We start from the raw sequence: 25,182 nt of genomic DNA, 5'->3' as shown, positions 1-25,182 counted from the left end.
CCTACCCTTTTATCCCCCCTTTCTCTCCTTGTTCCCCGACAGTGAAAAAACCTAGGGTAACCTCAGGGTGACAGGAGAATGGCGAGGGTAGTGCTGTGAGGACAGGGATAGAATTAGAGATAGAAACTCCTGCTGAAAAGTTCTCAGATACTACCTTTAGCATTCAGTTTTGGCTGTAAGCTTCCCGGTAGCCGAAGGAAGAAGAGAACAGCTTTCTTGATGGACCTAAGATTCACATTGCTCACAAGAGAAAATGAGTCAGCAATTCTGGAGAAGCCCAGTTTTACTTGACATTGTCAGGGAGAAATTTCTCTTGTGGATCTGCCCAGAGGGAATGGTAAGTGATTGTATCCCCACAATAGATGCTAGTGAATTTTGTGTGACCCTGTTTATCATCGTGTCTTTTAATGCAGGCCGCGGGCCCAGATTCATACAGTGCAGGGGGCCGAAGCAGTGTAGACCAAGCACAGGGCTCTGTGACGGTCCAGAAATAAAATGAGTGCTACGTAGGCCAGAGAAATGGACAGACTGTTCATACCTTGCAACCAGACTTTTGATCAAAACTAGTCAGGAGAGAGTTGAGGTTTTCTTCTTTATCACGAACCTTACATTTTACTCTTGCCTTGCTTTGGTGGTCACTAGGTGGAAAGTTGAGTAAAGTAAATACAGGTGAAACGTCTGGCTAACCTGTGATCTATCCATTGAAGAGCCAAGCTTGCTTGGAATTTGACAGAAATTGTTCTAAGGCAAATGATCTATTCGCCTACTTCCTTAAATAGAGGAAACTGACTATGGTTCCTTTTTTGGGGGGTGTGTTGCCCGATTGACCGGCCCCCCACGTTGTTGAGGTTCTGGTGCCTGGTTGCCCTGGTTCCCCGACTGCTGTTTGCTTCTCTTTCTGTCTCCATACCACCTTTTGAGATTTGAGTCTGCAACGTGTTTGCATGATGGGTTGGGAAATGAGATGAGCAAATGTTTTAGGATTTTCTGTGAAAGAGGAATGAGTAGACTCTCAGGGGGAGCCCATGGCTTCCATTTAGTCTGTGCTTGGGGGAGCTAGCATTTATGTAACCTCTTCTTAGCTTCGATCTGGAAAACGGAAGTTTGGGATGAATCTCAGGATGAGCCAGGAAACAGAGTTCTCTAGGAGATGTAGGCCATCAGGGCTGAGTGAATGAGTGTTTCCCTCGATTGCACGGCTAGGAGGAGAAGCTTCCTTGGACGGGTGGTGTTTTGCTGGGCTTCCCCTTCCCCTTCTTCCAGGCAGCACCTGAGAGAGGTGGAGACTGGGGCCACCGTACTGTGACAGAGTCTGGAATCCTTTTCCATACAAGTTATTTATATGTTCCCTTGCATCTCTCCCAGCTGATGAGCGGTGAAGCCCTTAGAAGGTTTATAGGTTTGTCTTTCCTGGGGGACCTGCAGGTCTCCAACAGTTAAATTGGAAATAGGGGGCTCAGGGAAGAGACTAGAATGTGTGGGAGGCAGCCACCAAAGAAGAAAAGGCAGAATTCCTGGTGCGGGTGCAGGGGAAGAGGGGCGAGCTCTGGGGGTGGGTTTGAGGAGAGGTGGTGGGGGAGAGCTGGTTGGAGGGGTCCTGCCAGGGCCCCAGCAGATGCTCAGCAGCCGGTTCGTTGGTCTATTGGATCATCACGCCCTTTGTTCAGCAAATACTTCCTGAGCATCTTGTGTTCAGTAAGTGGTGGGTCGAGTGTAGGGGTGAGTGGTACAGGCTGGGTCCCTGTCCCAAGGAACCTCGTCACCTAGCTGGGTGGGAGGACTGGAGGGCAGGAACAGAGTGACCAGGGCCAGATGGATAAATGCTGGGTTAACATTACATCTTTCTAATTCTATTTAGAGGGATTAGGAAAGGCTTCCCAGAGGAAGTACGAGGATAAAGGAGGAATTACTTGGAGGAAGAAAGGGTGTTGCAGGTCCTGAGAACCACATGAGTGGAAGTTCAGAGGCCAAAGGGCACAGAGCTCGACCCAGGAACTGTCAGAAGTATAGCATGGCTGGAGAGTTGTGTTCTGGAAGGGAGGTGGGAAGAGATGAGGAGAGGGAGGCTGGCCAGATCATGTGGGCTTTGTTGAACAGTTTGGGTTTTGTCCTCAGGGCACGTGACGAGCTGCTGATGAATTAAGATTGGGAGTAGGGTAGTGTCAGGGTCAGCCTGTAATTTAACGCGATCCTTCTGGCTGAACCTGGCGGATGAGTTGGTGGTGGGGCTGGGTGGGCAGATTCCTTCTCAGGATGATGCAGAAGTCCAGACACAAGATCACGGTCACCAGGATTGAGGTGAAAGAACTGGGTGGAGAAGAACGGGCAGAGATATTTCTTTCTTTCTTTGATTTCATTTTATTTTGAGAGAGAGAGAGAACACGCATGTGGGGGAGAGGGGCAGAGGGGGAGAGAGAGAATCCAAGCAGGCTCCACTCAGTGCGGAGCCTGATGCGGGCTTGATCCCATGAACCTGGGATCATGACCTGAGCCAAAGGACGCTCAACTGACCCAGCCACCCAGGTGCCCCCAGGCAGAGATATTTAGATGGTAAATTGGCACGATGGCTTGAAGGGCTTGATCGTTGATGGGTTTGGGGATGAGGGACAAGGCTGCCGAGATACCTCCTCACCCAGGTTTTGAGCACGAACAACTGTGGGATGGTGGTGCGGTTTGCCGAGTTTGGGGAAAGAAAGGGAGAAAGAACAGATGTTTTTGGGTGGAGGGAGTGGGAAGATAAGCTTTCAGTTGGACGTGTTGGGTTGAGGGATTGTGGGCATCCAAGCAAGAGTAGAGTCTAGAAGGTGCTTGGCCAGATGGATTAAGGCGAGATTAAAGGAGATCTAGGTAAATTCACTGAGCAGCTACTGAACAAGGCCTTGGGTTAGGTGCCAGGAATGGAGACGGGAGCCCTGCCCTCCTTCTATGGTGCCCCCGGTGTGGGGGAGGGGACAGATGTCCAAAAAAAAAAAAAAAAAAGCGTCGTGATTGGCGTTAGAAGTAAGTTCAGGGTTCTGTGCAGTGACAGAAACAAAGCAGTGGTCAGCTGCGTTTGGGCTCGGGGCAGAGAAGGCTTATCAGAGGAGGAGCGCGAGGAGGTGGGTGAGGCGGGCGGCCGCTGAAGTAGACTCATGCGAGGCGTGGAGCCCGGCACGTGTCGAGCGAATCACAGAAGAAAGTGGTCTCTGGTGACATATGCCCAGAAGTGTGGCTACTCATCTTCTCGGAGCAAAAAATTTGGGGAGGGTTGAGGCTCACTGAGTACTTAATGCGGTGTGGATGGGGGGGAGGGGTCTCCACGTGTGGGTGGTCAGGTCAGGGCTTTGCCGAAGGCTGCGCCTCCTTGGGGTTTCCCGTAGGCCTGGCGTGGCAGGCACAGAACCCTGCTTTGTTGGTACTGCCAGAGCGGCTCTCTCTCAGGAGCGGATGTGCCCCAGCCACACTCCCCAAGGCCAGAGCAGCGACCAGATGCTGCCTACTTGGGGTGTGGCCCTCTCTGCGGTGCGTCTGTCCTGGGACCGGCATCACTATGTTCCTCCCTGAAGGCAGGAGGTCAGGAGGTGAGTTGCTAAGCACAGACCTGGGACAGGTGTCCTTGGGCCTGCCCTGGTGAGATGGATCTAGATGTGCCATCCAGGTGGCCCTGTGACAGGGCAGGGCCCTTGCTTGGATGGGCACTGCTGAGGTCTTTCCTGGCTTCCTCCACCCTTTTGAAAGGTGCGTGCTTTAGCTACTCTATTTCCTGTGATCTGTGTCCGTAAGGCAGCTGACATGGAGGTACCCTGCAGGTCAGATGTGGCCAACAGATATGTTTTGTTTGGCCTATGCAGTGCTTTTAGAAGTTTGACTTAGTTGCTAGTATTTAAAAAAAAATCTAGTTTCATGTAAAAGTCTGGATTTCCAGCTTCTTTGAAAACCTGGAAGGTGTGGTGAGCCTGGGCCTGGGTCTTGCTGGATCGAGGCCGCTTTCGGAGGTGGGCCTGGTGCTCTAGTTTGGCCACAGTCCCCACAGGCCTGCCTCACTCAGCCCCATGCCTTCTGGAACTTGCTTCAAGGTAACTGAAACAAATCAAGGCGATCTAAGTAGAAGTTACATACAACGCAACACATCCAATTTCAAGTATGTAGTCAGTGACTTGTTACCTCTTCAATTGATTATATGGTGATTTCAGAGTAGAACCCCTAGAGGGCAGTCTTACTCCTCCATCCAAGATTTGGAGGCATCGCCCTGGTGCTGCCTCGGGACCCCCCCCCCCCCCGCCCCCGCATACCTGATTGTCTTAGCCTGTTTGGGGCCCTATAACAAAGTACTGCAGATTGGGTAGCTTACAAACAACAGAAACTTATTTCTTACAGTTCTGGAGGCTGGAAGACCAGGTGCCCACATGGTCAGGTGACAGCCCTCTTCCAGCCTGCAGACTTCTCACTGCATCCCCACGAGGTGGGGGTCTGAGGCATCTTTCTGGAGCCTCATTTGTAAGACACTGGTCCAATTCCTGAGTTCCACCTGCGTGGCCTGATCTCCAGCCAAAGCCCCACCTCCTAATACCGGCACAGTATAGGAATTTGGGGAGGCCGCGAGCATTCGGACCTCGGCCCCCGTGCCTCGCCAGCTGCTTTTAACTACTTTTAGCCAACTGACCCTTTACCTTCACCCCGAGAGCCAGGGAAGCTCTCTGACTCTTGTTTCTTTGTTTTTTGTTTTTTTTAAATGTGTATTTATTTATTTTTTGAGAGAGAGTGTGTGAAAGGGGGAAGGACAGAGAGAGGGAGACAGAGGATCAAAAGCGGGCTCTGTGCTGATAGCAGAGAGCCCGATGTGGGGCCCGAACCCATGAACCGTGAGATCACGACCTGAGCTGAAGTCGATGCTTAACTGACCGAGCCACCCCCCAGGCATCCCGCTCTCGGACTCTGACTAAAACCCTTGCTGTCTTCCTACCATTCACGTTCCTTTCGAGGCTCAGATATGGAAAGGCCCTTCTGAGGGTTTTCTGAGAGAATGCTAATTGTTGGATGTTAAAAAAAGAAAGTAATATAGCAACTGCCCTGTGTTGAGTTGTGCTATCTGCCTGGAGGTATGTAGGGCTGTTTTAAATATTTTATCGCTTATCCACATGAGCAGGTGAAAGCCATTTTGTAGCGAGGAAATGTGGACTCAGAGAGGTCAGATAACTTGGCCACGGTCAGGGAAGCGTAATGTGGTGACCCCGAGCAGGTGTTCAGCTGTACCCGAGGGGGACACGGGGTGTGGTCGGCACGGGTTCCTTGGGGACAGGCACCGCCTGGAGTAACTGGCGGGGTGCTGGGTGTGTATTAGATGTGGATGGCGCCGAGAGGGGCATTCCAGGTGGAGGGGCAGGTGTGAGTGGAGGTCTGGAGGCACAAAACAGCCTGGCTTCTGGAAAGAGCTGGAAGGGAGGCTGCTGGGCGGTGAGGCAGCAGGCAGCGGCCTCCTGCGAGGGATGAGACCGCAGCTGCCAGCGGGGCCTCTCAGCTTCTAGGCCCGAAGAGCTGGGGGCCTTGAATGCCTTGCTCACGAGCTTGGCCTTTATCTTGAACATCAGTGTATTTTAAACTTTGCCCCGAGAGGCCGAGGAGAGAGATTGTCTGTTTTTGCCGGCTCAGTTCTGCTTTATCGGTCGTGTCTGTTCAGGCTTCAGTGCCTGATTTCTTTGGCAGAGAGGATTCTTGGCCAAAAAAACAAAAACAAAACAAACAAAAAAAAAATCCATGAGCAGTCCGCTGCCGTCGGTGGTGGGGGCTGTCGAAAGTCTGAGCACGGGTGTGGCTTGATCAGACCCTAGTCTGGTGGCTCAGAGGTGGGATCTGCCGGGGCCAGGCTGGAGGTGAGGGCACAGTTAATGTCACACGCGTTCTGGCCCTTACTCTCCCACCAGCAAAATGCGATTCCATTTCTGTTCAGTCATTGGACATGTCTACTTTGAAGATGTTTGGCCCCATTTCCTGCCTCCTCCTGCTCCACTGAGCTAGGAGAACAGCTTAGAATTAATATTTAAATTTTGTTCGCTTTTAGACTGATTGAGGAGTTGAAGCTGTCTTTGAAGAGCAAAGAAGCTTTAATTCAGTGCCTTAAAGAGGAGAAATCTCAGATGGCATGTCCTGATGAGAGCGTGTCATCTGGAGAGCTCCGAGGACTTTCTGCCGCTCCAAGGGGAGAAAAGGAGAGAGACGCTGAGGTGAGGCGATGGGGTGTGAAGGGGGACTTTAATTAGCAGACCAGACTCCTCTGTGGCAGATGGGACGCACATTCGGTCCCCACGGGTCACACGCAGACTGCTTGCAAATATTAGCTCCCCGGCAGCTGAGGAATTAGCAGGCACCTCCTTTGTCAGGGGCCCTGGCTTGTTTTTTCCTTCCAGCCTCATGTTTATATAGGGTTGGCTAACAGAACAGTCCATACTTGCTTGCCTCTGTTTTACTGTGTGTTGATTTCTCGTTGCCCGGAGACTTTATTTCCGTCCTTTGGGTTTTCTTGGGATAAAACTTAGTCCCTGTTTCACCTGCGCGGTTAGAGGCAGTGGGGGGAAGGGGACTCCCTGGTGTTGGGCCTGGCAGCCGGCGAAGGGCTTCTGCGTGGAACCTCCTTGAGTCCTTCTGGCCGCTCTGCGAGGTCGAGGTCACTGTCCCCTCTTGGGATTTAGAAACGGGCTCAGAGGAGTTGTTGTATTTTCCTAGGCGCTAAGAGGTGGGTGGGTAGTGGCAGCCCCCCGAGCCCCCCCAGAGGCCATCCCTCCCCTAGGCGGTCTCCAGGGCAAGCTGCGGGAGCGGGGCCAGGCCTGGAGGTGCAGTGGGCCTCGCTGACACCCTCCTGTTTTTGTTGGGCCAGGGATGGCTGCTGCATATGGTACATTCCCGATATGGGATGTTCAGGAAAAGTCTTGATTTTTTATGGAGCAGAGTCTTCTTTGTTCCTATTACAGCAGTGATTTCTGCAGCCTCACTGGTTAGTTTTCTGCTGGAAAACTAATCAGCCCTCGTCTCCTGCTCCTCTGTTTTTTTTTTTTGAGAGAGAGAGCGAGAACGGGCAGGGGAGGGGCAGAGAGAGAGGGAGACACAGAATCCGAAGCAGGCTCCAGGCTCTGAGCCGTCAGCCCAGAGCCCGATGTGGGGCTCGGACCCACAAACCGTGAGATCATGATCTGAGCCGAAGTCGGGACGCTCAACCGACTGAGCCACCCAGGCGCCCCTGCTGCTCCTCTTTTTAACCCTGGGCCCTTTCTTTAGCTGCCCTTTTCGTTGTCGGCGGCCCCGTGGTTGACTGTCTGTGGGGCTGGCGATCCATCCGTGTGGGTTGCTTGTTTTTCCGTTTCTCTTCACTCGGGTGGGACTCCAGGTGAGACAGAGAGGAATGGGCACTTATTTCCGTGCCTTCCACGGCAGTGCGGAAAAGTCCGGAAATGAGATGCTCGTTCTAATTGTTCTGGGGAAGCTGTTGTATTGGGAGTCCCTTCCAGGTGCCAATTAATGCCTTTTCTTAGGCTGTACAAATGGAGCTCCAGAAGGAGAGACAGCGCTTTGAAGAGAGGATCCAGGTATGTTGATAAAATTTTTAAAAACGTATTGAAGATTTATCCTTGCCTCTTTGCTTTATTCTGAGTGCAGTAGACAGTTGGGCGTGACAGCAGCTGTCACTCATGGAATGCCGGCGTGTGCCAGTCAGGCTTTCGGTACTTCAGAGAAGGTTTCTCCGTCTTGGCAGTGATTCTGTGAAGTAGGCATTCCCATTGTGCAGATGGGGCACGTGAGGCTCAGCGAGGGGAGGGCCCTGTCCCAAGATCGTGTAGCTTGGAAGAGGTCTCGCGGGGATCCGGACCTGCCAGTGTGGTTCCGAAACCATCGCTCTGGGTCCCCCGCTCGCAGCGGCCGGCATTTATAAGGCGCCTGCCAGCTTAGAAAGTGCTCTCCGTCCATTATCTCATTTGATCCTCGCAATAGCCCGGGAGGGAGGCAGCGTGATTATCTTTAGAGATGAACTCAGACCGGAAATGTATATGTTCAGTCTCCATCAAACCAAATTCTCTGCTGGCTTTTGTAGCATTAAGGAATGAAATTAATGATCTGTTATTTCCCCCAAATAACCTGGTACGGTTTCAAAGCCTCTGATGTGACTGCATTCAAATTCCAGGAGGCATTGGAGTCCTTCCCACAGGAGTAGCTGTCATCGTCTTAACTGATCTGATCCCCTTCTTGTCGCCCGGCCCTGTTGCCGTGAGCGCTAACAGCGTAACTGGGAGCTGCCGCCACTGCGTTCAGCTCTACTTGGGAACATTAATCACAGGGTGACAGGAATAAGATAGAATAACTGCGTTTGAGTGTGCTCTCACAGATATATTTACAGTGCATTTTGGTTGGAACGCATCAACTTAGTGAATCTTTTTCTAATCTAATTTAGGCACTTCAGGAGGACCTGCGAGAGAAGGAAAGAGAGATTGCTACAGAAAAGAAAAATAGTTTAAAGAGGGACAAAGCCATTCAGGGTCTAACCATGGCATTAAAGTCAAAGGAAAAAGAGGTATGTGGTATGTCTGATACACTCAAAGCGAGATTTTTCTTTATTAGCTTCTGTGGCTGGCCTGTCGTGTCCCTGCACGTTTAGCTTTGGGGGAAAAGTTTATAAGAGAGCTGGGATGAGCATAGGAAGTGCGGGAAGGGTCCTTTAGTCCACTTGAAACTTTTTTGGAGCGTCCGATGTAGTGCTATCCAATAAACATACTGTGTGAGTCACGTGGGGACATTTGAATTTTCTAGGAGCTACGTTAAAAGAAGTGAAAAGAAACAAGTGAAATTAACTTCGATAATACATCCATCATTTCAGCATGTAATCAATAAAACAGGAGTAGTAATGAGGTATTAACGTCTTTTTGGTCTTAATGCCATCTCTGAAGCCCGTGTGTGCTTGTAGCACGTCTCGTTCCAGACTGACCAGATTTCAAGTGTCCAGCCACACAGGTAGGTGGCCCATGGCCACCCTGTTGGACAATGCCCAGTCGTTTAGGAAGATGGCAAGGTCGAGATGAAGGACTTGGGAGGCGAGGCCATGACCGTGAACAGTTAGCTCCCTGGGTCGTTGCCTTTGGGATCCAAGGTTGCGGCCAGTGATGGTTCCATGTCATAATATTATTATTCCCTAATTATTGTTAGTATAGCAGTCTGCTGTTTCTCAGTAACTGAGCCAGGCACAGATACAGAGAAGAAAACCCAGCTCTGCTCTCAGGTCTGGTGAGGGCAAAACACAGCGCAAAGGTGTGGTGATTGAGGGCCGTGCGGGGGAGAGGGGGGGCCGTGCAAGTGGAGGGCGGGGGGCCTGGCCCCGATTCGGGTGTGTATGTGGGGAGTGGTGCTTGGAGGAGAAGGTGTCTGAGCCATATCTCGCAGGATGAATAGCAGTTGGGCTGGAAGGGGAGGCAGAGGGGAGAACGTTGGTTAAGGCAGTAGGTTAGGAAAGAGCCTGATGGGGGTTTGTGGAACCAAAGGCATTTCGAGGTGGTCAGCGCACCAGGTGCAGGACTGAAGTGAGGCCAAGGAGGAGCTGTGAGGTCGCGTGGGGCCAGCCGGTGGGGGCGCAAGTAGTCTTTTGGGGCTGCAGGCTCCTAAAAGGAGGGGGGTGGCCATGTTTGCACTTTGGCGGGGTCTCAGCCTGTATCTGGAGGGAGAATTGCGGGAGGGAGAGGATGGAGGCAGGGAGGCCGGTAGCAGAGGCGAGAGCCCAGAAAGACTGAGCTAGAGCAGTGGCCACCGCTAAGTAGGAGTGGGAGGGCAGGGCTTATTTGGGAAATGAGATCAGAAATAGCCAGGAATAATTAGAGAGTAGAGGTGGATCTGGGGAAGTTTGCTGCAGAGATGTAGGACTCGAGAGAAGGGGCAGTGGAGGATGACTTCCGGGTGTCCGGGTGGCCTGACTGGGGTATGGAGGTGCCACCAATTCAGTGGACAGCAGAGAAAACGGACTGTGATGGCAAGGTGCGTGTGGCGGTGGAGGTGACGCGTCTGTTCAGAGAGCGTTGACTTTGAGGAGCTCGTGGACCGTCAGGGTGGTGCGTCCAGGCGGCAGGCAGGCGTGCAGGTCTCAAGCTTGGAGAGAGCTCAGGTGTGGGTTCAGACTCTAAGAGCGGGCCTCCCTGTCCAGGGAGCGTGTGGCAGGCAGAGAACGAGGCTGAGGACGGGGCCACGGGGGACATCAGAGTTTCAGGGACCGGGAGAGAAATGCACGAAGGAGCCAGGAGTGGCCGCAGGAGGGCGGAGCTACCCAGGAAAGTGTAGTGCTGAGGAAGGTAACCGGGGCAGAGTTTGAGGGATTGCCGGTGTGAGGCGTGGCGGAGCTTTGGCTCCTGATACCAGTAGTTCTAGCTTATGTCATTGCGTAACATGGGAGTTCGGGCCCCGCCGGAGTTGGAGACCTTCAGCGTGGAGTGGGACCGGCGGAGGGGCAGTTCTGGGTGCCGGTGAAGTCCGGCGCGTGGCCACGGGAGTCACTGCTGACCGGGGTATGGGAGAAGGTCACTAGAGGATGCGAGATCGTGGGAATGGCCAGGCCAGGTCGTTGGCTGGGTCATCTCTGTGGACGCCGATGAGAGTAGTGCTTCGCCTCAGCCGGGCGTGGTTTTAGCGCCAGAACCCGTCACTTCGTTTAGCCCAACGATGCCAGAGGTGGGTGAGTCGTGGTGTCCTCATTTTCGAGCTGTGGGAGTTGAGTCTCAGAGAGATTAAGTACCTTGCCTGAGGTTATCCAGCTCTTCAGCGGCCAAAGTGGAAGTCACCCCCTTTCTGACTTCACGTCTAACTACGAAGCCTTTGATGAGAAGTTCAGCAGGGAGAGCGCTTGAGTTGTGCACAGAGAGGAGAGTCCGGGTGCACACTCGGCTGCTGTTGTTCTTACCCAGGTGGGAGACCTTCACGCTGAAATCCAAGAGCTCAGTGCTGCCTTTGCCGAAGCCACAGAGGTGCCCCCGAAAGCGGAGACACAGAAATTGCAGGTAAGTGTTCGCTTTGGTTGAAGCAGCCGTCTGCCCGGTCCTTACTCCCGGGGAGGTCAGCACTTTGCAGCTGAAAGGAACCAGGGAGAACACCCAGTGGCCTTTAGAAATGGAGTTCTCAGTCTAATCGAAGGGTGTCCTTTGCCAGCTCTGGAGGCCTCTCCGGCCCCCTCCTCAGTATGACAGCAGCCACCCCTGCAGTGAGGACTGCCGAGGTTACTCGTGCCAGTGGTAGACTGTGCCAGATGTGTGGTTACCTCAACTGACCTTCACAATCTTGCGGGGACGGCCGTCATCATCCCGCTGTATCTGTGGGGTTTTTGAAGCTCAGGGAGGGTGTGCAGCTTATTCACTGTCACGCAGTTCGCAAGTGGCAGGGCCGGGATTTAACTGTAGTAATTGCTAATGGTAACAGCAGGGATTTACTGAACACATACTATGTGCCATGCGCTGTGCTAAGTGCTCTCTCTGGATTAGCTCAAGGGATCTGGACAGCAGATCGTGCAGTAGGCACTGTTAATATCCATGTTCAGAGAGTCAAGTACCCTGCATCGGGTCACAGAAGAGGGGACTGAGAGAGCTAGGATTTGCCCCAGAGCCAGGCTCACCCCCAAGCCTGTGCTTTACCACTGCCCGCCCCCAACCCCCGTCCCCTCACCTGGCTTCTTTAGTCCAACCACTCTCTGCCAGGTATCACTTCCATATCTTGATGACTTAACCTGCCTTTTCTCCTTTTTTTCTCCCAACATTGCACTCTAACGACTCCTGCTGGCCACCTCCTTGATGTTCCCTCTTTCTGGCTGATTTTAGTTCTGTGTTTTCCATTATTTTAATATTTTCTTCCCATGTTTCTAATTTCCCTCTACAGTGTATCCCTGTTACTAATAACGAGTCAGTAGAGACCACACTGCTTAGAGCTCTCCCTGCCACCTCTCCCCCCACGTTAGTTTTGGTTATAATGTAGAAGTTAGAAGTCAAATCTAATTTAAGACTGTTTGATCCCTCAGATTCATATCCCACATTCTTATCTTTTGCAGAGTTCTGGTTCACAGGTAAGAATAATTGAGGTAATTTGGTTTAAATCATGGTGCATGAGAAGCATAGGCATATCTCTGCCTTTGGAATCTCAGATTTGCCTTCTCCCAACATTTGCTTCATGAGATGGAGCCAAGACTATACTTTACACTGAGGTCCCCCCAACCCCCCCAACTTTGGAAAATGACGAGTTTTAAAAGCTGAATTCTTAGAGAAACCAGTGATATTTCCCACTGCTTGAGAAAAAAAAAAACTATGTCGGCAGTTGACAAGCAGAGGGACCAGACAGACATCCTTATAATCATTGTGATATTTTACTTGTTATGTTGGGCCTTGAAGGAAAGAAAGTCATCTTATACATTTAAATGGTCCCCAGGTTGGGGTGCCTGAGTGGCTCAGTTACTTAAGCAGTGGACTCTTGATTTCAGCTCAGGTCATGATCTTGCGGTTCGTGAGATCGAGCTCCACGCCGGGCTCCATGTGACAGTGCGCGGAGCCTGCTTCTGACTCTCTCCCTCCCTTTCTCTCTGCTCCTCCCCTGCTCATGCTCGCTCTGCCTCAAAATAATAAACTTAGTGAAAAAAAAATTAAAAACAAATGTTACCCAGATTTATCACATGCATTTACTAGTTTCATAACTCTCTGTCCTAATCGAAGGACTCTCAATGATTTTGGGGGTCTTGTCACTTACGGTGTTGGCCGGGTTTCTTGTCTTGCAAGATACAGATGTCACACAGTGTTGAAAGTGCTCTGATTCTCGGTGCCTGCTTGCTGTTCCTTGCATCCTTACCTATGGAGGGAGTAGGTTTACTGGCTTGGCAGGTTGTCAGGACTTGAACTCAAGTCTGGCTCCAAAATCTGTGTCCTTGCCGCTATTCTGATTGTGTGTGTGTGTGAGTAAAGGCGCGCAGTATGCTTATGTGGGCTGTTTCATTATGAGGTCGAGAGAGTTTGAATGTTGCACAGACACTTGAAAATTCATTTTCTTTCACATATTGGGACCTTTTGGGGATGTCGTGTAATTAGAACTACTCATGATTTGCAGCGTGAGTAGAATAGCCCGGGTTCACAGGGTTGGCATTAGGTCCCACGTTGAAGCGACAGCAGTGATATTCGAATTCTTGGAGTGGTTGCCATGATGCGCAGACGTGGATTCTAATCACAGGTGTGACTCTGGCCAGGTTACAGCGTGGGCTGCGTGGTGCTACCTCCAGACCCACCAGAAACACATATTTTCGCATTTGGAATACAGGTTTCCCCTGCTGCCGAAAAGTAGAGCTTTCCCGTGAAATCTTTGGAAGCCAGCGTGGCATAAAACAAAGAAGCAATTACCAGTAATTCACATGGAAAAATTTTTGAGGATTCTCAGACATAAAAAACAACCTCTCTTTTTTAGGCTTTCCTGACATCCAAGGGCACATCTTGCTAACAGATATAAAGGATAGATCGAGATAAAGCACAGGTGCTCACAAGACGCTATTCAGAGCTATGGTGGCCCGACATGCGCAGTGTAGTTCCCAGGGAAGGGGCTTGGCGGGGCCGTGCTCACTGCTCTGGGCGCATGCTGCCGCTAGGATGGCTCGCTGCAAAACCAACGCCGAATGCCATTTTTATTAAAAATTTTTTTTCTTACTGAAGCCTAGTTGACGCGCAATATTAGTTTCAGGTGTAAAACAGAGCGATTCGATGTTGATATGTATTACGAAGTGATCACGATAAATCTAGCTACCATCTGTCACCACACAGGGTTGTTACAGCATTATTAACTGTATTCCCTGTGCTGTACATTACATCCTTGTGACCCATTTTATAACTTCAAGTTTGTACCTTTGATTAATCCCATTCTCCCATTTTGCCCATCCCTTCACCCCTCTCTCTTCTGGCGGCCACCAGATTGCTCTCTGGATCTCTGACTTTGACTTGGTGCCTTTTGTCATAGAAGTGCAAATCCTCTTTGGATTTCTTTTAGTTAGTGAGAACAGGTTCCGTTGTAGGTCTTTTGTAAAAGCAAAGTGGTGTAATGCGAACGTTTGAGAAGTGGGGCCTACCTGTAGCATTATTTTCCCTCCCTGCCCTGCTTAGCTAGAAAAGTAAAATTGCATATTGTAAAATACTTAAAAGAGTGGAAAGAGGTTAATAGATGTCACCGGTAAACTCATGTCCAAAGATGTTCAGTACTAATACCTTGACTCTTTCAATGTGTATTTATACATATATACATACATACAACCTTTGAAAAAGCGGACAGGATGATAATACATCTTTTGTTCTAGAATCTTTTTTCATTTAATATTCCTATCATACATTTGTATGTATTTTTATATATTATCATATATTTGTGTGTATATGTATATAAATCATTGTAGACTTAGGTACAGTACATTTCTCTATACTCTCTCTGGTTCTCCCAAAGGTGACGTCTTCCATAACTTTAGTAACAGTATCGGAGCCAGGACACTGACATCGGTGCAACGTATGGACCTTGTTCAGATGTCAGCAGTTTGACGTGCACTCGTGTGTTTATTCCTATGCTTTTTAAACTACCTTTTTAAACAGTTGCGTGTAGTCTGCTGTATGTATGCACCACATTATTTTTACTGGGGCGAACATGGGGTAGGACGTGAGTTTGAACCTTGTCTCTGTTCTTCACTACGTCCGTAGCCTCGGGTGAGATATTTGAGCTCTACCAGCCTGCTTACCCATCGTAAAATCCGGATAATCACACTTAGGTCACATAATCCTTACAAGGATTACACAAGAAAGTGTATCTGGGCGCAAGTAGTCACTCAGTAAATGTTAATGCATCCTTGAGGTGGGTGGTATAATCTTCTGACACAAAAATACGGTAGTGACTTTGGTCAGTTCTTCAAATTCCGCTAATGGTACTCTGCAAATAGCTTTTCATTTGGAGGAAATTCTCCATATTATCTCTTGATTGGGAATGAAATACAGTGGAGTAGGTGCTGGCAGAGGGGAACTGGGTTTATTTATCTTGCACTCACGGAAGCAATACTTTATCTCGTATTTAACCCTCACAACAACCCTGTGAAATCGAGATTTCACAGATGAGGAAACTGAACTTCAGGAAACTTCTTCCAAGTCATAGGGCTAGAACTGGTCTTTGGACTCTGGGCTCTGTGACTGTCTCTTTATTAAACTCATCATGTTTCTGCAGGGCGGGGAAGTGTGATTTGTCTAATATGATACTTGGCCTCTAGTTTCTGACTATGTCTGTCTCATTGTGCCAAATGTTTGCCACCTGCGTTAAGCACTTGACTGATGGCATTGAATTCAGAAAGCAGGGTGTCATGCAGAAAAAGCTAAAAAAAAACTCTTCAAAAGTGTCTCAAAGGGCCATTTAAGCAAAATTGAACATGAAAAGTATCTTTATTATGGGAGTATGGATTTGAATTTTTTAAAGAGGCTCTGTTATCATTTGGACGCAGAATGTCCATCACTCTATAATAACTATTAATCTTTTTTTTTTTTTTGAGAGAGAGAGAGCAAGAGAGCATTACTTGGTGGGGGAGAGGGAGGGAGGGAGGGAGGGAGGGAGGGAGGGAGGGAGAGAGAGAGAGAGAGAGAGAGAGAGAGAGAGAGAGAAAGAATCTTAAGCAGGTTCCACACTCAACGAGGAGCCTGACGCAGGGCTCAATCCCATTACCCTGAGATCATGACCTGATCCAAAATCAAGAGTTGGACACTCAACCAACTGAGCCAGCCAGGTGCCCCTATAATAACTGTTATTTTAATCATCAACATTGCTGGCCTGTGTTTAACAAGCTTCTAATTAGCATTCCTGTCTCTAACCTTCCCCTCCTTGAATTCAGTCTTCTTGTTTTAATTCTTGCTAGTTTATCGGTATTAATTGGAATCTGGACTGGAATGGGCAGGGCAGTATAGTGCTGTGGAAAGAACACAAACCTAGGAATCATTTGAATCCCAGATGTAATCATTTTATGGTCTGATGACAGGTCTGATAACAGTTCTGAGCCTGAGTTACTTAGATGGGGACATTACTTAATATGTACTTTATAGGGTTGATATGAGAAATAGAGTATGATGTGTTCAAAAGTGCCTGGATTAGCTCCTCATGTGTAATCAGTGCTTAATAAAAGGTAACTGAAGATTGTTCACTTTAAATGTTTTTCCCATCATTCTTTATCTTCTTTTGTTTTTTGTATTTATTTAAATAAGCATTATCCCCAATAATTTTTTTTTCTTTAAAGTTTATTTATTTTTGACAGGGAGAGAGAGAGAGAGACAGAGCACGGGTGGGGGAAGGGCAGAGAGAGGGAGACACAGAATCCGAAGCAGGCTCTAGGCTCTAAGCTGTCAGCACAGAGCCCGACGTGGGGCTCCAACTCACGGACCGTGAGATCATGACCTGAGCTGAAGTCAGACGCTCAGCTGACTGAGCCACCCAGGTGCCCCCCCCCAATACTTTATTTTAAAGTTTATTTATTTTGAGAGAGACAGAGACAGCACAAGTTGGGGAGGGGCAGAGAGAGAAGGAGAGAGAGAGAATACCAAGCATCCTCCGCACTGCCAATGCAGAGCCTGACTCGGAGCTTGAACTCATGAAATGGTGAGATCGTGACCTGAGCTGAAATCAAGAGTTGGATGCTTAACTGACTGAGCCACCCAGGTGCCCCCCGCTAATACTTTATTTTATTTTATTTTATTTTTTTTTAAATTTTTTTTTCCAACGTTTATTTATTTTTGGGACAGAGAGAGACAGAGCATGAACGGGGGAGGGGCAGAGAGAGAGGGAGACACAGAATCAGAAACCAGGCTCCAGGCTCTGAGCCATCAGCCCAGAGCCCGACGCGGGGCTCGAACTCCCGGACCGCGAGATCGTGACCTGGCTGAAGTCGGACGCTTAACCGACTGCGCCACCCAGGCGCCCCCCAATACTTTATTTTAAAGTTTATTTATTTTGAGAGAGACAGAGACAGCACAAGTTGGGGAGGGGCAGAGAGAGAAGGAGAGAGAGAGAATACCAAGCATCCTCCGCACTGCCAATGCAGAGCCTGACTCGGAGCTTGAACTCATGAAATGGTGAGATCGTGACCTGAGCTGAAATCAAGAGTTGGATGCTTAACTGACTGAGCCACCCAGGCATCCCCCGCTAATACTTTTTTTTTGGGGGGGTGGGGTGTCTTGTGACCTAGGTTTCCCACTCTTTTTAAAAATTTTAACTTTAAAGGAAAGTGAAATAGAACCTCTATAAAACCCACTTTGAAATGTGAATGGGGCTCCCCCTCAGTCTCTGTTGCTGGGTCCTGAATAGCAGCGGGGAAGCATTGGAGCAGATGGTTAGGCCGTGGGGGCCCAGGACCAGCACAGCCCCGCCTCTCCCTGATGAACTGTGGTTGCAGCCCACCCACCTCTCCTAACAACTAGGGCTTAACTAGCAGTGTTTCCTGGGAAGGCCAAGAAACTGGGGCCACTACTTTTACTCCACAGTCTGCGTTGTGGCCTTGACAGCCCTTGACAGCTCGTCATCGTGAGCCCTAGTCTAATCCAAAGAGCAGATTAAAAAAATTAAAAGTTTATGGGGCGCCTGGGTGGCTCAGTCGGTTAAGCGTCTGACTTTGGCTCAGGTCATGATCTCATGGTTTGTGAGTTCGAGCCCCACATCGGGCTCTGTGCTGACAGCTCACAGCCTGGAGCCTGCTTGGGATTCTGTGTCTCCCTCTCTCTCTGCCCCTCCCCCACTTTCTCTCTCTCTCTCTGTCTCTCTCTCTCTCAAAAAGAAATAAACAGTAAAAAAAAATAAAAACCCTGAAAGTTTATTTTCTCCTGATTGTAAGTATTACATATGCTTCAAATTTTCCTTCAGGAGACCAGAAAGAAGGGGAAAAAAAAAAAAAAGAATCAGGAAATCACCCAGCCACTATTAACATTTTGATGTTTTTCTTTTTCTGCTTTCTCCTCTGCATAGATTTTATTTTTTAAAGGACTCACAATTTAATCTTCTATTTTTTTTATATAACATTATGACTTAGAATATTCCTGTGTTATCGATTTAGGTTCTTATTTTTTTTCCTGTTAAAGTAAATCTGTGATGGATGACTTTGGGCATAAGGCTTTTGCTCACACTATATTTTGGACTCTTCCTGTGAGATTGAGTCCTGGGAATGGAATCATCGGGATGAGTGTGAACATGTTTATCCTGTACACACACCCTTGTTATCTATAGTATGTCCATAGGGAGTCACATCAGTTTACATTCCTGCCAGTGTATTTCTTGGCTGCTGGATGCTCGGTCAGTTCTTGAAAAGTTAATTGTGTTGCTTCATAGTAAGCTTGCCAGCACTGGATATTCTCATTAAAACAGTCTTGTTAAATGAAACCTTGTTTTCATTTGCTCTGTTTGATTATTGGTGAGTTACAGTATGTTTTCAAATGCTTGATAACCCCATAGGTATTTTCTTTCTTTTTAAAAAAAAAAAATTTTTTTTTTTTTTAACGTTTATTTATTTTTGAGACAGAGAGAGACAGAGCATGATCGGGGGAGGGGCAGAGAGAGAGGGAGACACAGAATCGGAAGCAGGCTCCAGGCTCTGAGCCGTCAGCCCAGAGCCCGACGCGGGGCTTGAACTCACGGACCGCGAGATCGTGACCTGAGCCGAAGTCGGACGCTTAACCGACTGAGCCACCCAGGCGCCCCCTTTTTTTTTTTTAATGTTCATTTAAATTTTGAAAGAGAGCGACCTCAAGCAGGGGAGGGGCAGAGAGAGAGGGAGGCAGAGGACCTGAAAGAGGCTCTGCACTGACGGCAGAGAGCCCGACGCGGGGCTCGAACTCACAAACCGTGAGATCATGACCTGAGCCCAGAGCTGGACGCTCAACCGACTGAGCCACCCAGGCCCCCTATTTTCTTTTCTACTAACCTGTGTATTAATGAAGTAAGGATGTTCTGGACACAAGTAGCCCTTGCAGTCTGCTGAACTTACAGCTTCTCGAGGTGGCCACTGGACTGCCATGCTGACCACTTCTCTTTCTCCAGATGACTTTGGGTTTGAGCTGGGCTCAGCTCCATGAGCATTGCCGGCTTGAATCTGTCTCTGCTTGTCACGTGGCACTCTTCATTTTCTACCTTGTAAAAACAAGTCGATGAAGTTGTTTTTCTTTTTTTAAACCATTATAACAGGAACATTCTCAGTAACCTCAGAACGTTTGAAAGAAGCGAAGGAAAGAAATCAGCTCTATGTACCCACCCAGATCCAGATTTTGTTAATATTCTGTGCTTTTCCTTGCAGTCTTTTAAAAAAACCACAGCACTTTTACCCGGTTGTAGCCTTTCCCCTCTTAACATCAGCATCGTAACATAATCATTACTCTGTGTTATTTCAAAATCTTCATGTTAGTTGTGCTTTGGGTCCTGGAGGTTATGTCCATCTTTTTCTTTTCCTTCCTCAACTCCTCTCCCCCCACCCCAAGGCAGTCTGTTTAGTGCGCTCCAGAAACCCGCTCGTCTCCCCTCTCTCCTTCCTCTCGTAGGGGTCTGAGGATTGTGAGGCTGCTCTGCTAGACAAGGCCACCCTTTTGGTGCAGCTGCGCTCAGAAAACCTCAACAAGAGCGCGGAGAACCACCGACTGCGTAGGAGCGTGAGGAAGGTGACCCAGGAGCTGAGCCGCCTGCAGCAGGAGAGAGAGAGACTGAAGAAGGACTTGGAGGAGGCCCATCGCGAGAGGAGCAGAGGGGACCGCACCATCCACGTGAGCGGCAGCGGCGTGGGCGGGCCGGGCTCTTTGGCACTTGCTGGTTTCAGGGAGATCTTCTTTGCGGAAGACGTAGAAAAGTCTGAAAAACATAAAGAAGAAAATGTTTCACTCCTCGTCTCATCACCTAGAAACTCTGCCTGTCTCTCTGTCTCTCTCTCTCTCTCACACACACACACTCACCCACTCACTCACTCGCTCACTCAGTCATAGTCACATGCACACATGATTGGCATCAGGCTGAAAATGCAGTTTTGTATTTTGCTTTTTTCGGTGTTCTCTTTTTGGTGTGTTGCCATGTTATGAGTGCTCTTCAGAAACATGTTTTTGTTTGTTTGTTTTTCGGTACGAGGATAATATTTCATCACTTGGATGTGCTGCAGTTTATTTACTCCCTTATGTAGGACATTTAGGTTGTTACACTATTTTTTTCTTTTTTTTTGCCTTATAACATGCAATAGCAAACATCCTTGTATCTAAATACTTTTCCATTGATTAGTTCCTGATAGAGGCATAATTATTGGGTCAAAGAGTATGAATATTTTTACCATTATTTTATAGATATATGCAAATTGTTTCCCAGAATGATTATGTCCGATTTCTGTGTATTAGAGTGATCCTTTTTTAAAGACTGTGTATTTATTCAGCACTGGATGCTAGCATTTAAAAAATTCTCTCGGGGGGCACTTGGGTGGCTCAGTCGGTTAAGTGTCTGACGTTGGCTCAGGTCGTGATCTCATGGTTCACGAGTTTGAGCCCCGCGTTGGGCTCTGTGCTGACAGCTCAGAGCCTGGAGTCTGCTTCGGATTCTGTGTTTCCTTCTCTCTGCCCCTTCCCTGCTCACGCTCTGTCTCTTTTTCAAAAAAATAAGCATTAAAAAAAATTAAAAATAAATAAAATTTAAAATAAAAAATTCTGAATTTGGCAGGCATAAAGTAGTTTATCTTTGAAGATTTCTATTATATGTTTTTTAAAGTTTATTTATTTTTGAGAGAGAGAGCAAGCAGGGGAGGGACAGAGAGAGAGAGAGAGAGAATCCAAAGCAGGCTCTGAGCTGTCAGCACAGAGCCCGATGCAGGGCTTGAACCCACGAACTGTGAGATCATGACGTGAGTCGAGATCAAGAGTCAGACGCTTAACCGACTGAGCCACCCAGGTGCCTGAAAATTTGTTACATTTCAACTTAAGTATTCAGCGTGTTGAGAGTCACATCCAGATGCGTCACCTGGGTGCAGTTGGGTGGGATAGGGTCTGAGTCTGAGTGATCATTGACACTCTGGTCAAATGAATAACCTGCACAGGAACCCCGGGCAGGCACAGGACCTCGGGTGGGCAGTCATTAGAGTGGCGGTCTCACAGGGGAGCCCACAGGTGCTACAGTTGAGTTCTCCCGTGGCTGCTGTGGTCACGGACGTCCGGATCCCCTGCTTTGAAATCCTAACGTGAACACTGACAAGAGAATTGAAATACGAATGTGTATTTTAACACAAATATTAATGAACACCAAGGGAACAGTAATGGAAATTTAGAAAAAGAAAACGTCACCTACAGTTCCACCAGCCTGACACAGTAACTTTTTGGTTTTCAGTGTCACCCTTCAGACCTTGGTGCAGCTGGGTGCCGCTCTGGGTCCTTTGATCCCTTACTTTATCACGGGCATCTTCCCATACTGTGTGGGGCCCAGAGTGACCGTGTGGAATGATGCATACTCTTCACTGAACAGATTTCACATGCTTTACATAATCATTTCCTGTTCTGTCGCCGTGTTGGTTGTTTAAATGATGCCACGATAACCGTCTTTGGGCGTAAAGGTGTTTTCCCTTAAAATTCCTAGGATTTGAGTGAGTTTACTAGGTCAGATGCTACCAACATTTTATGCTAGTTAATCATGTTGCCAAATCATTTGTCCAAAGGGCTGGCCCAGTTTATGCTGCCACCGGCGACCTTGGAGTATACCAGTTTACTGCATGTTGTTAAAAGAAGCGTTTCCCACGTGTTCTTGAACACCAGATGTCCCTGCTTTAGATGTTGATGGAAATATAAGCCATGGTCTCTGAAAGTTTCATCTTTTCCAAAGGGAGATGGAAATGTTATCTGTGATAAAATGCAAAATAGCTTAAAATCCAGGGCTCATTAATGCAGCTCAGGGAGTCGGTGCAGAAGATCCCCGTGGGAAGGAGTAGTCGGGAAACCTTCTAGGAGGAGGTGACATGAGTTGAACGAGAAGAAGTAGGGTTTGAGTTGTGTGCGGTAAGGCAAAGACTGGCCAGGTAGAGGTGCGGTTTTCATGGTTCTTACTCCTTCACTGGATAACTTCCACTTAGTTTAAAGTAGCTCAGCCCCTCCACCCCTCACAGTCATTATAAAAGGTTCATTCAGTAGAATTTGGATTGGGGACATGCATACACATACACACATCTCTCTATAAAATAAGTAATTTTTTAATCTCATAACGCACTCTTGGTAAACATTTGAAAGGGCTGTGTGATGTTACATCAGGTGGAGATGCTGTAATTTATTCACCTGTCCCTCTGCCATCAGACCTTGGTGGTTCCGTAAAGCACTTACTCAGGTACACCTTGGTGCTTCTGAAAGAATTTTGGGCTGCTGTTGGTAAGCAGATATATTCCTGTGTAGCACCTGCACATCTGTGTGGGGAGGCGGGGGGTGCTTGGTGACGAAAGGAAGGGGAGGGGGACAGTGAGAGGAGGGATTGGGGTTGAGCATCCTGGGGGTGGGAGGGGTTTTTCTGCCGTGACTGAAATCCAGCTTGAGCTGACTTAGGCAAAAAGGGGAAACTCTTGCCTTGTGTAATAACTAAAGTGCTGGAGGGACAGAGACCCTGGCACACTGTGGGGACCGGATCTTGGTCCCTGAGAGCCGGTTTCCTCCAGTTCCAGGTGGTTGGACCATCATTGCCCTCCTGCTGGGGTCACATAGTCCCGGTTTATTACGTAAGAGGGAGGAGGACTCTCCCACTCCGTCGCCCCCGCTGTCTCCCTGTCAGGATGGCCGGAGGGGTGAGGTATGGAGAGGCCCAGACCAGCGTGGGTCACGTGCCTGCTCTTTGTCAGCGGTGTGTACGTGTGCATGCGCGTGTGCGTGTGAGTCCCGCCACGGACGGCCTCCTCAGAGGCACGTGCTTGGGAGGGCTGGGCAGTTACCCAGAGAAGCGGGCTGCTTTGCTCCAGACCTGAACAACCACAACACACGCTAAACGCTTACCTCAGGCGAACGCGGCCATGACCCCGAGCTTTCTAGCATCTCGCCTTGACTCCTTTTCTGCATCAGGTCATATGTGTGTTTCCGGCGAGGTGATGTGGCCATGGATTCTTTCCTTTTGTGTATGTATTGCGTCACAGTGGTATCTCTGCTTACCTTCTGGTTACGACCGAAGAATTCGGCCGTGTCCGTCTCCTGTGAACGTTTTACACTGGACGTCAGGGCGCTGGCTTGTTGAGAGTCCGGGGAGCATGAAGGGGGTGTTCAATGCAGACGTAGAGCAGGACCTGCTGGCCCGGCGTGTCTTGTCTGCTTGTTCTCTAACAGGCTCTTTAATGAACTAGATTCACTCACCAGCTGCTACTGCTGTTGCTTCCGGTTTGAAACAAACCAACAAATAAGCAGACCTTGTAGGGGCCTCTGTTTCTGCCCTGGCAAAGGAGAGGAATCCATCCGTGCGTTCGGCCACATTGAACACTGTGCAGACCCTCGGCTGGGCGTGGGGACGCTTCCACGACAGTGGTATGAACGAAGTCCCGCGGGAGCACAGGGCAGGGAACGGCTCGCAGGATCAGAGAAGGCTCTCGGGGAAAGCGACTTGTGAACCGGTTCTGAAGTTGGAGTTAAACAAAGGTTAATAGTAGATAGGCAAGGGAGGGTTTTGTAGAGAGGGCCGAGGCACAGGGGTATGAGAGCGGATGGTGTATTTGGGGACACAAAACAGTATTATTTGGAGATTTAAAAATTGTGATGTATTCCCTTTGGTGTTTCAGAAACATTTTCAGAGGTTTACAGAGAGTCATAAAAATGAGATCAAAGATACAGATAAAGGCGTTAAGGTCAAGGAACGAAAAGGGGGAGTAGTAAAATGGAAGCAGAGTGAGGAGAAATGCACGTCGCGATACCTGTGACGGTACCAAAGGTGGGGCTTAAAATTCAGCCGGCAGCTCCTGGCAGCGAAAGTAAAAAGGGAAATTCGGGAAAAAAAAAAAAAGGGAAATTCGGGTACAAGGTCTTCAGTGTCTGAAGATGAACACATTGAGATAAGAGCACGGCTTCTGCTGGGACTCAGGCCTGGGAGTGGTATTGCCTCTGGTGGGTTTCTGGAGTTCTCGAGCAGGATAGGGTCTTTGACACTATGCCGTTCAGTAGAAGCAGTTCTGTGCAGGGCCACGTCAGTGTCACCCAAGTCGGTAAGCTCAGATGTGGTTTCCAGTCCCTGGGACGATGGTCCAGCTGTTTCCCATTGTTCTCGTTTCTTTTTTTCTTTTTTTTTGATTTTTTAAATGTCTTTATCTTAGAGAGAGAGAGAGAGAGAGAGAGAGGGAGAGGGAGTGAACACAAGTGGGGAGGGGCAGAGAGAGAGGGAGACACAGAATCTGAAACAGGCTCCAGGCTCTGAGCTGTCAGCACAGAGCCCGACGCGGGGCTAGAACTCATGAACCACGAGATCATGAGCTGATCTGAAGTCGGGCGCTTTACCGACTGAGCCACCCAGGCACCCCCCATTATACTCGTTTCTTAGACAGGAACTCCAAGCTCAGTGAGAAATGCTGCAGCCCTTTTTATAGGCGAGTCCTGACTCAGAGCCTTTGCCGTGGTCCATGGTCAAGCATACTGGGTTTTGTTGTTGTTGTTTTCAGCATCCCCTGAATTCTTTCTGATGGAAAGCCGACCGGTTATCTTTTGGATGTGGGCAAACCATCCTTTGCACGTGAATTGCTGTCTCAGTGTGCTTGCTCTTCAGCTCTTCAGAGGGAGCCGATACCTGTCTGAACAGGCGGCTTGGGTCTGGGGCGTAGGAGTTCCCTGTGTCAGAAGGTGCCTGGGCCCTGCGAGCTTCGACCATGAGAGTCACTTTGTCACGTTTGTTTCAGTTGCCTGGGATTGCGGTGACTCAGTGCCGGTTGACTCAGCACACGTTATAATTTGCGTTTGTTTGTTTGTTTATTCAAGGGACGTGTAATGAGTCCCCGCGGTGGCACAGGCACTGTTGGTAGGCCCTGGTGAATGCAAGCTTTGGCTTTTCCTTCGAAATCTTTCCACAACCAGAAGGGTCCAAAGGTGTGTCTCCCAGAGAGCCCCTTCTTTGTATTATACCTCCTTGCCACCAGAGGGAGCCACATCCCTACCAGGAAGTTCAGGAGGTCTTGGCAAAATACACACCAACAAACCTGGTGTTCCCAAGTTGGTGTCT

The 25,182-nt window shown here is 48.9% G+C and overlaps 1 protein-coding gene across 5 annotated transcripts in view; it reads left to right on the top strand.

The window, feature by feature from the left end:
• The window catches only part of CDK5RAP2 (CDK5 regulatory subunit associated protein 2), a 172,574-nt gene that overhangs the window by 41,776 nt on the left and 105,616 nt on the right, over window positions 1–25,182 (top strand). For all 5 annotated transcript variants that reach the window (XM_030294528.1, XM_030294525.1, XM_030294524.1 and 2 more), the window contains 5 exons: window positions 6,038–6,200; window positions 7,503–7,556; window positions 8,417–8,536; window positions 10,905–10,997; window positions 19,542–19,760. In XM_030294528.1, coding sequence (XP_030150388.1) covers window positions 6,038–6,200; window positions 7,503–7,556; window positions 8,417–8,536; window positions 10,905–10,997; window positions 19,542–19,760 — 649 coding nt within the window. The remainder of the gene's footprint in view (window positions 1–6,037; window positions 6,201–7,502; window positions 7,557–8,416; window positions 8,537–10,904; window positions 10,998–19,541; window positions 19,761–25,182) is intronic.

The sequence above is a fragment of the Lynx canadensis genome, chromosome D4 (genome assembly GCF_007474595.2).
Source record: "Lynx canadensis isolate LIC74 chromosome D4, mLynCan4.pri.v2, whole genome shotgun sequence".
Lineage (NCBI taxonomy): Eukaryota > Metazoa > Chordata > Mammalia > Carnivora > Felidae > Lynx > Lynx canadensis.
This window is presented reverse-complemented; position numbering and strand designations above follow the sequence as displayed.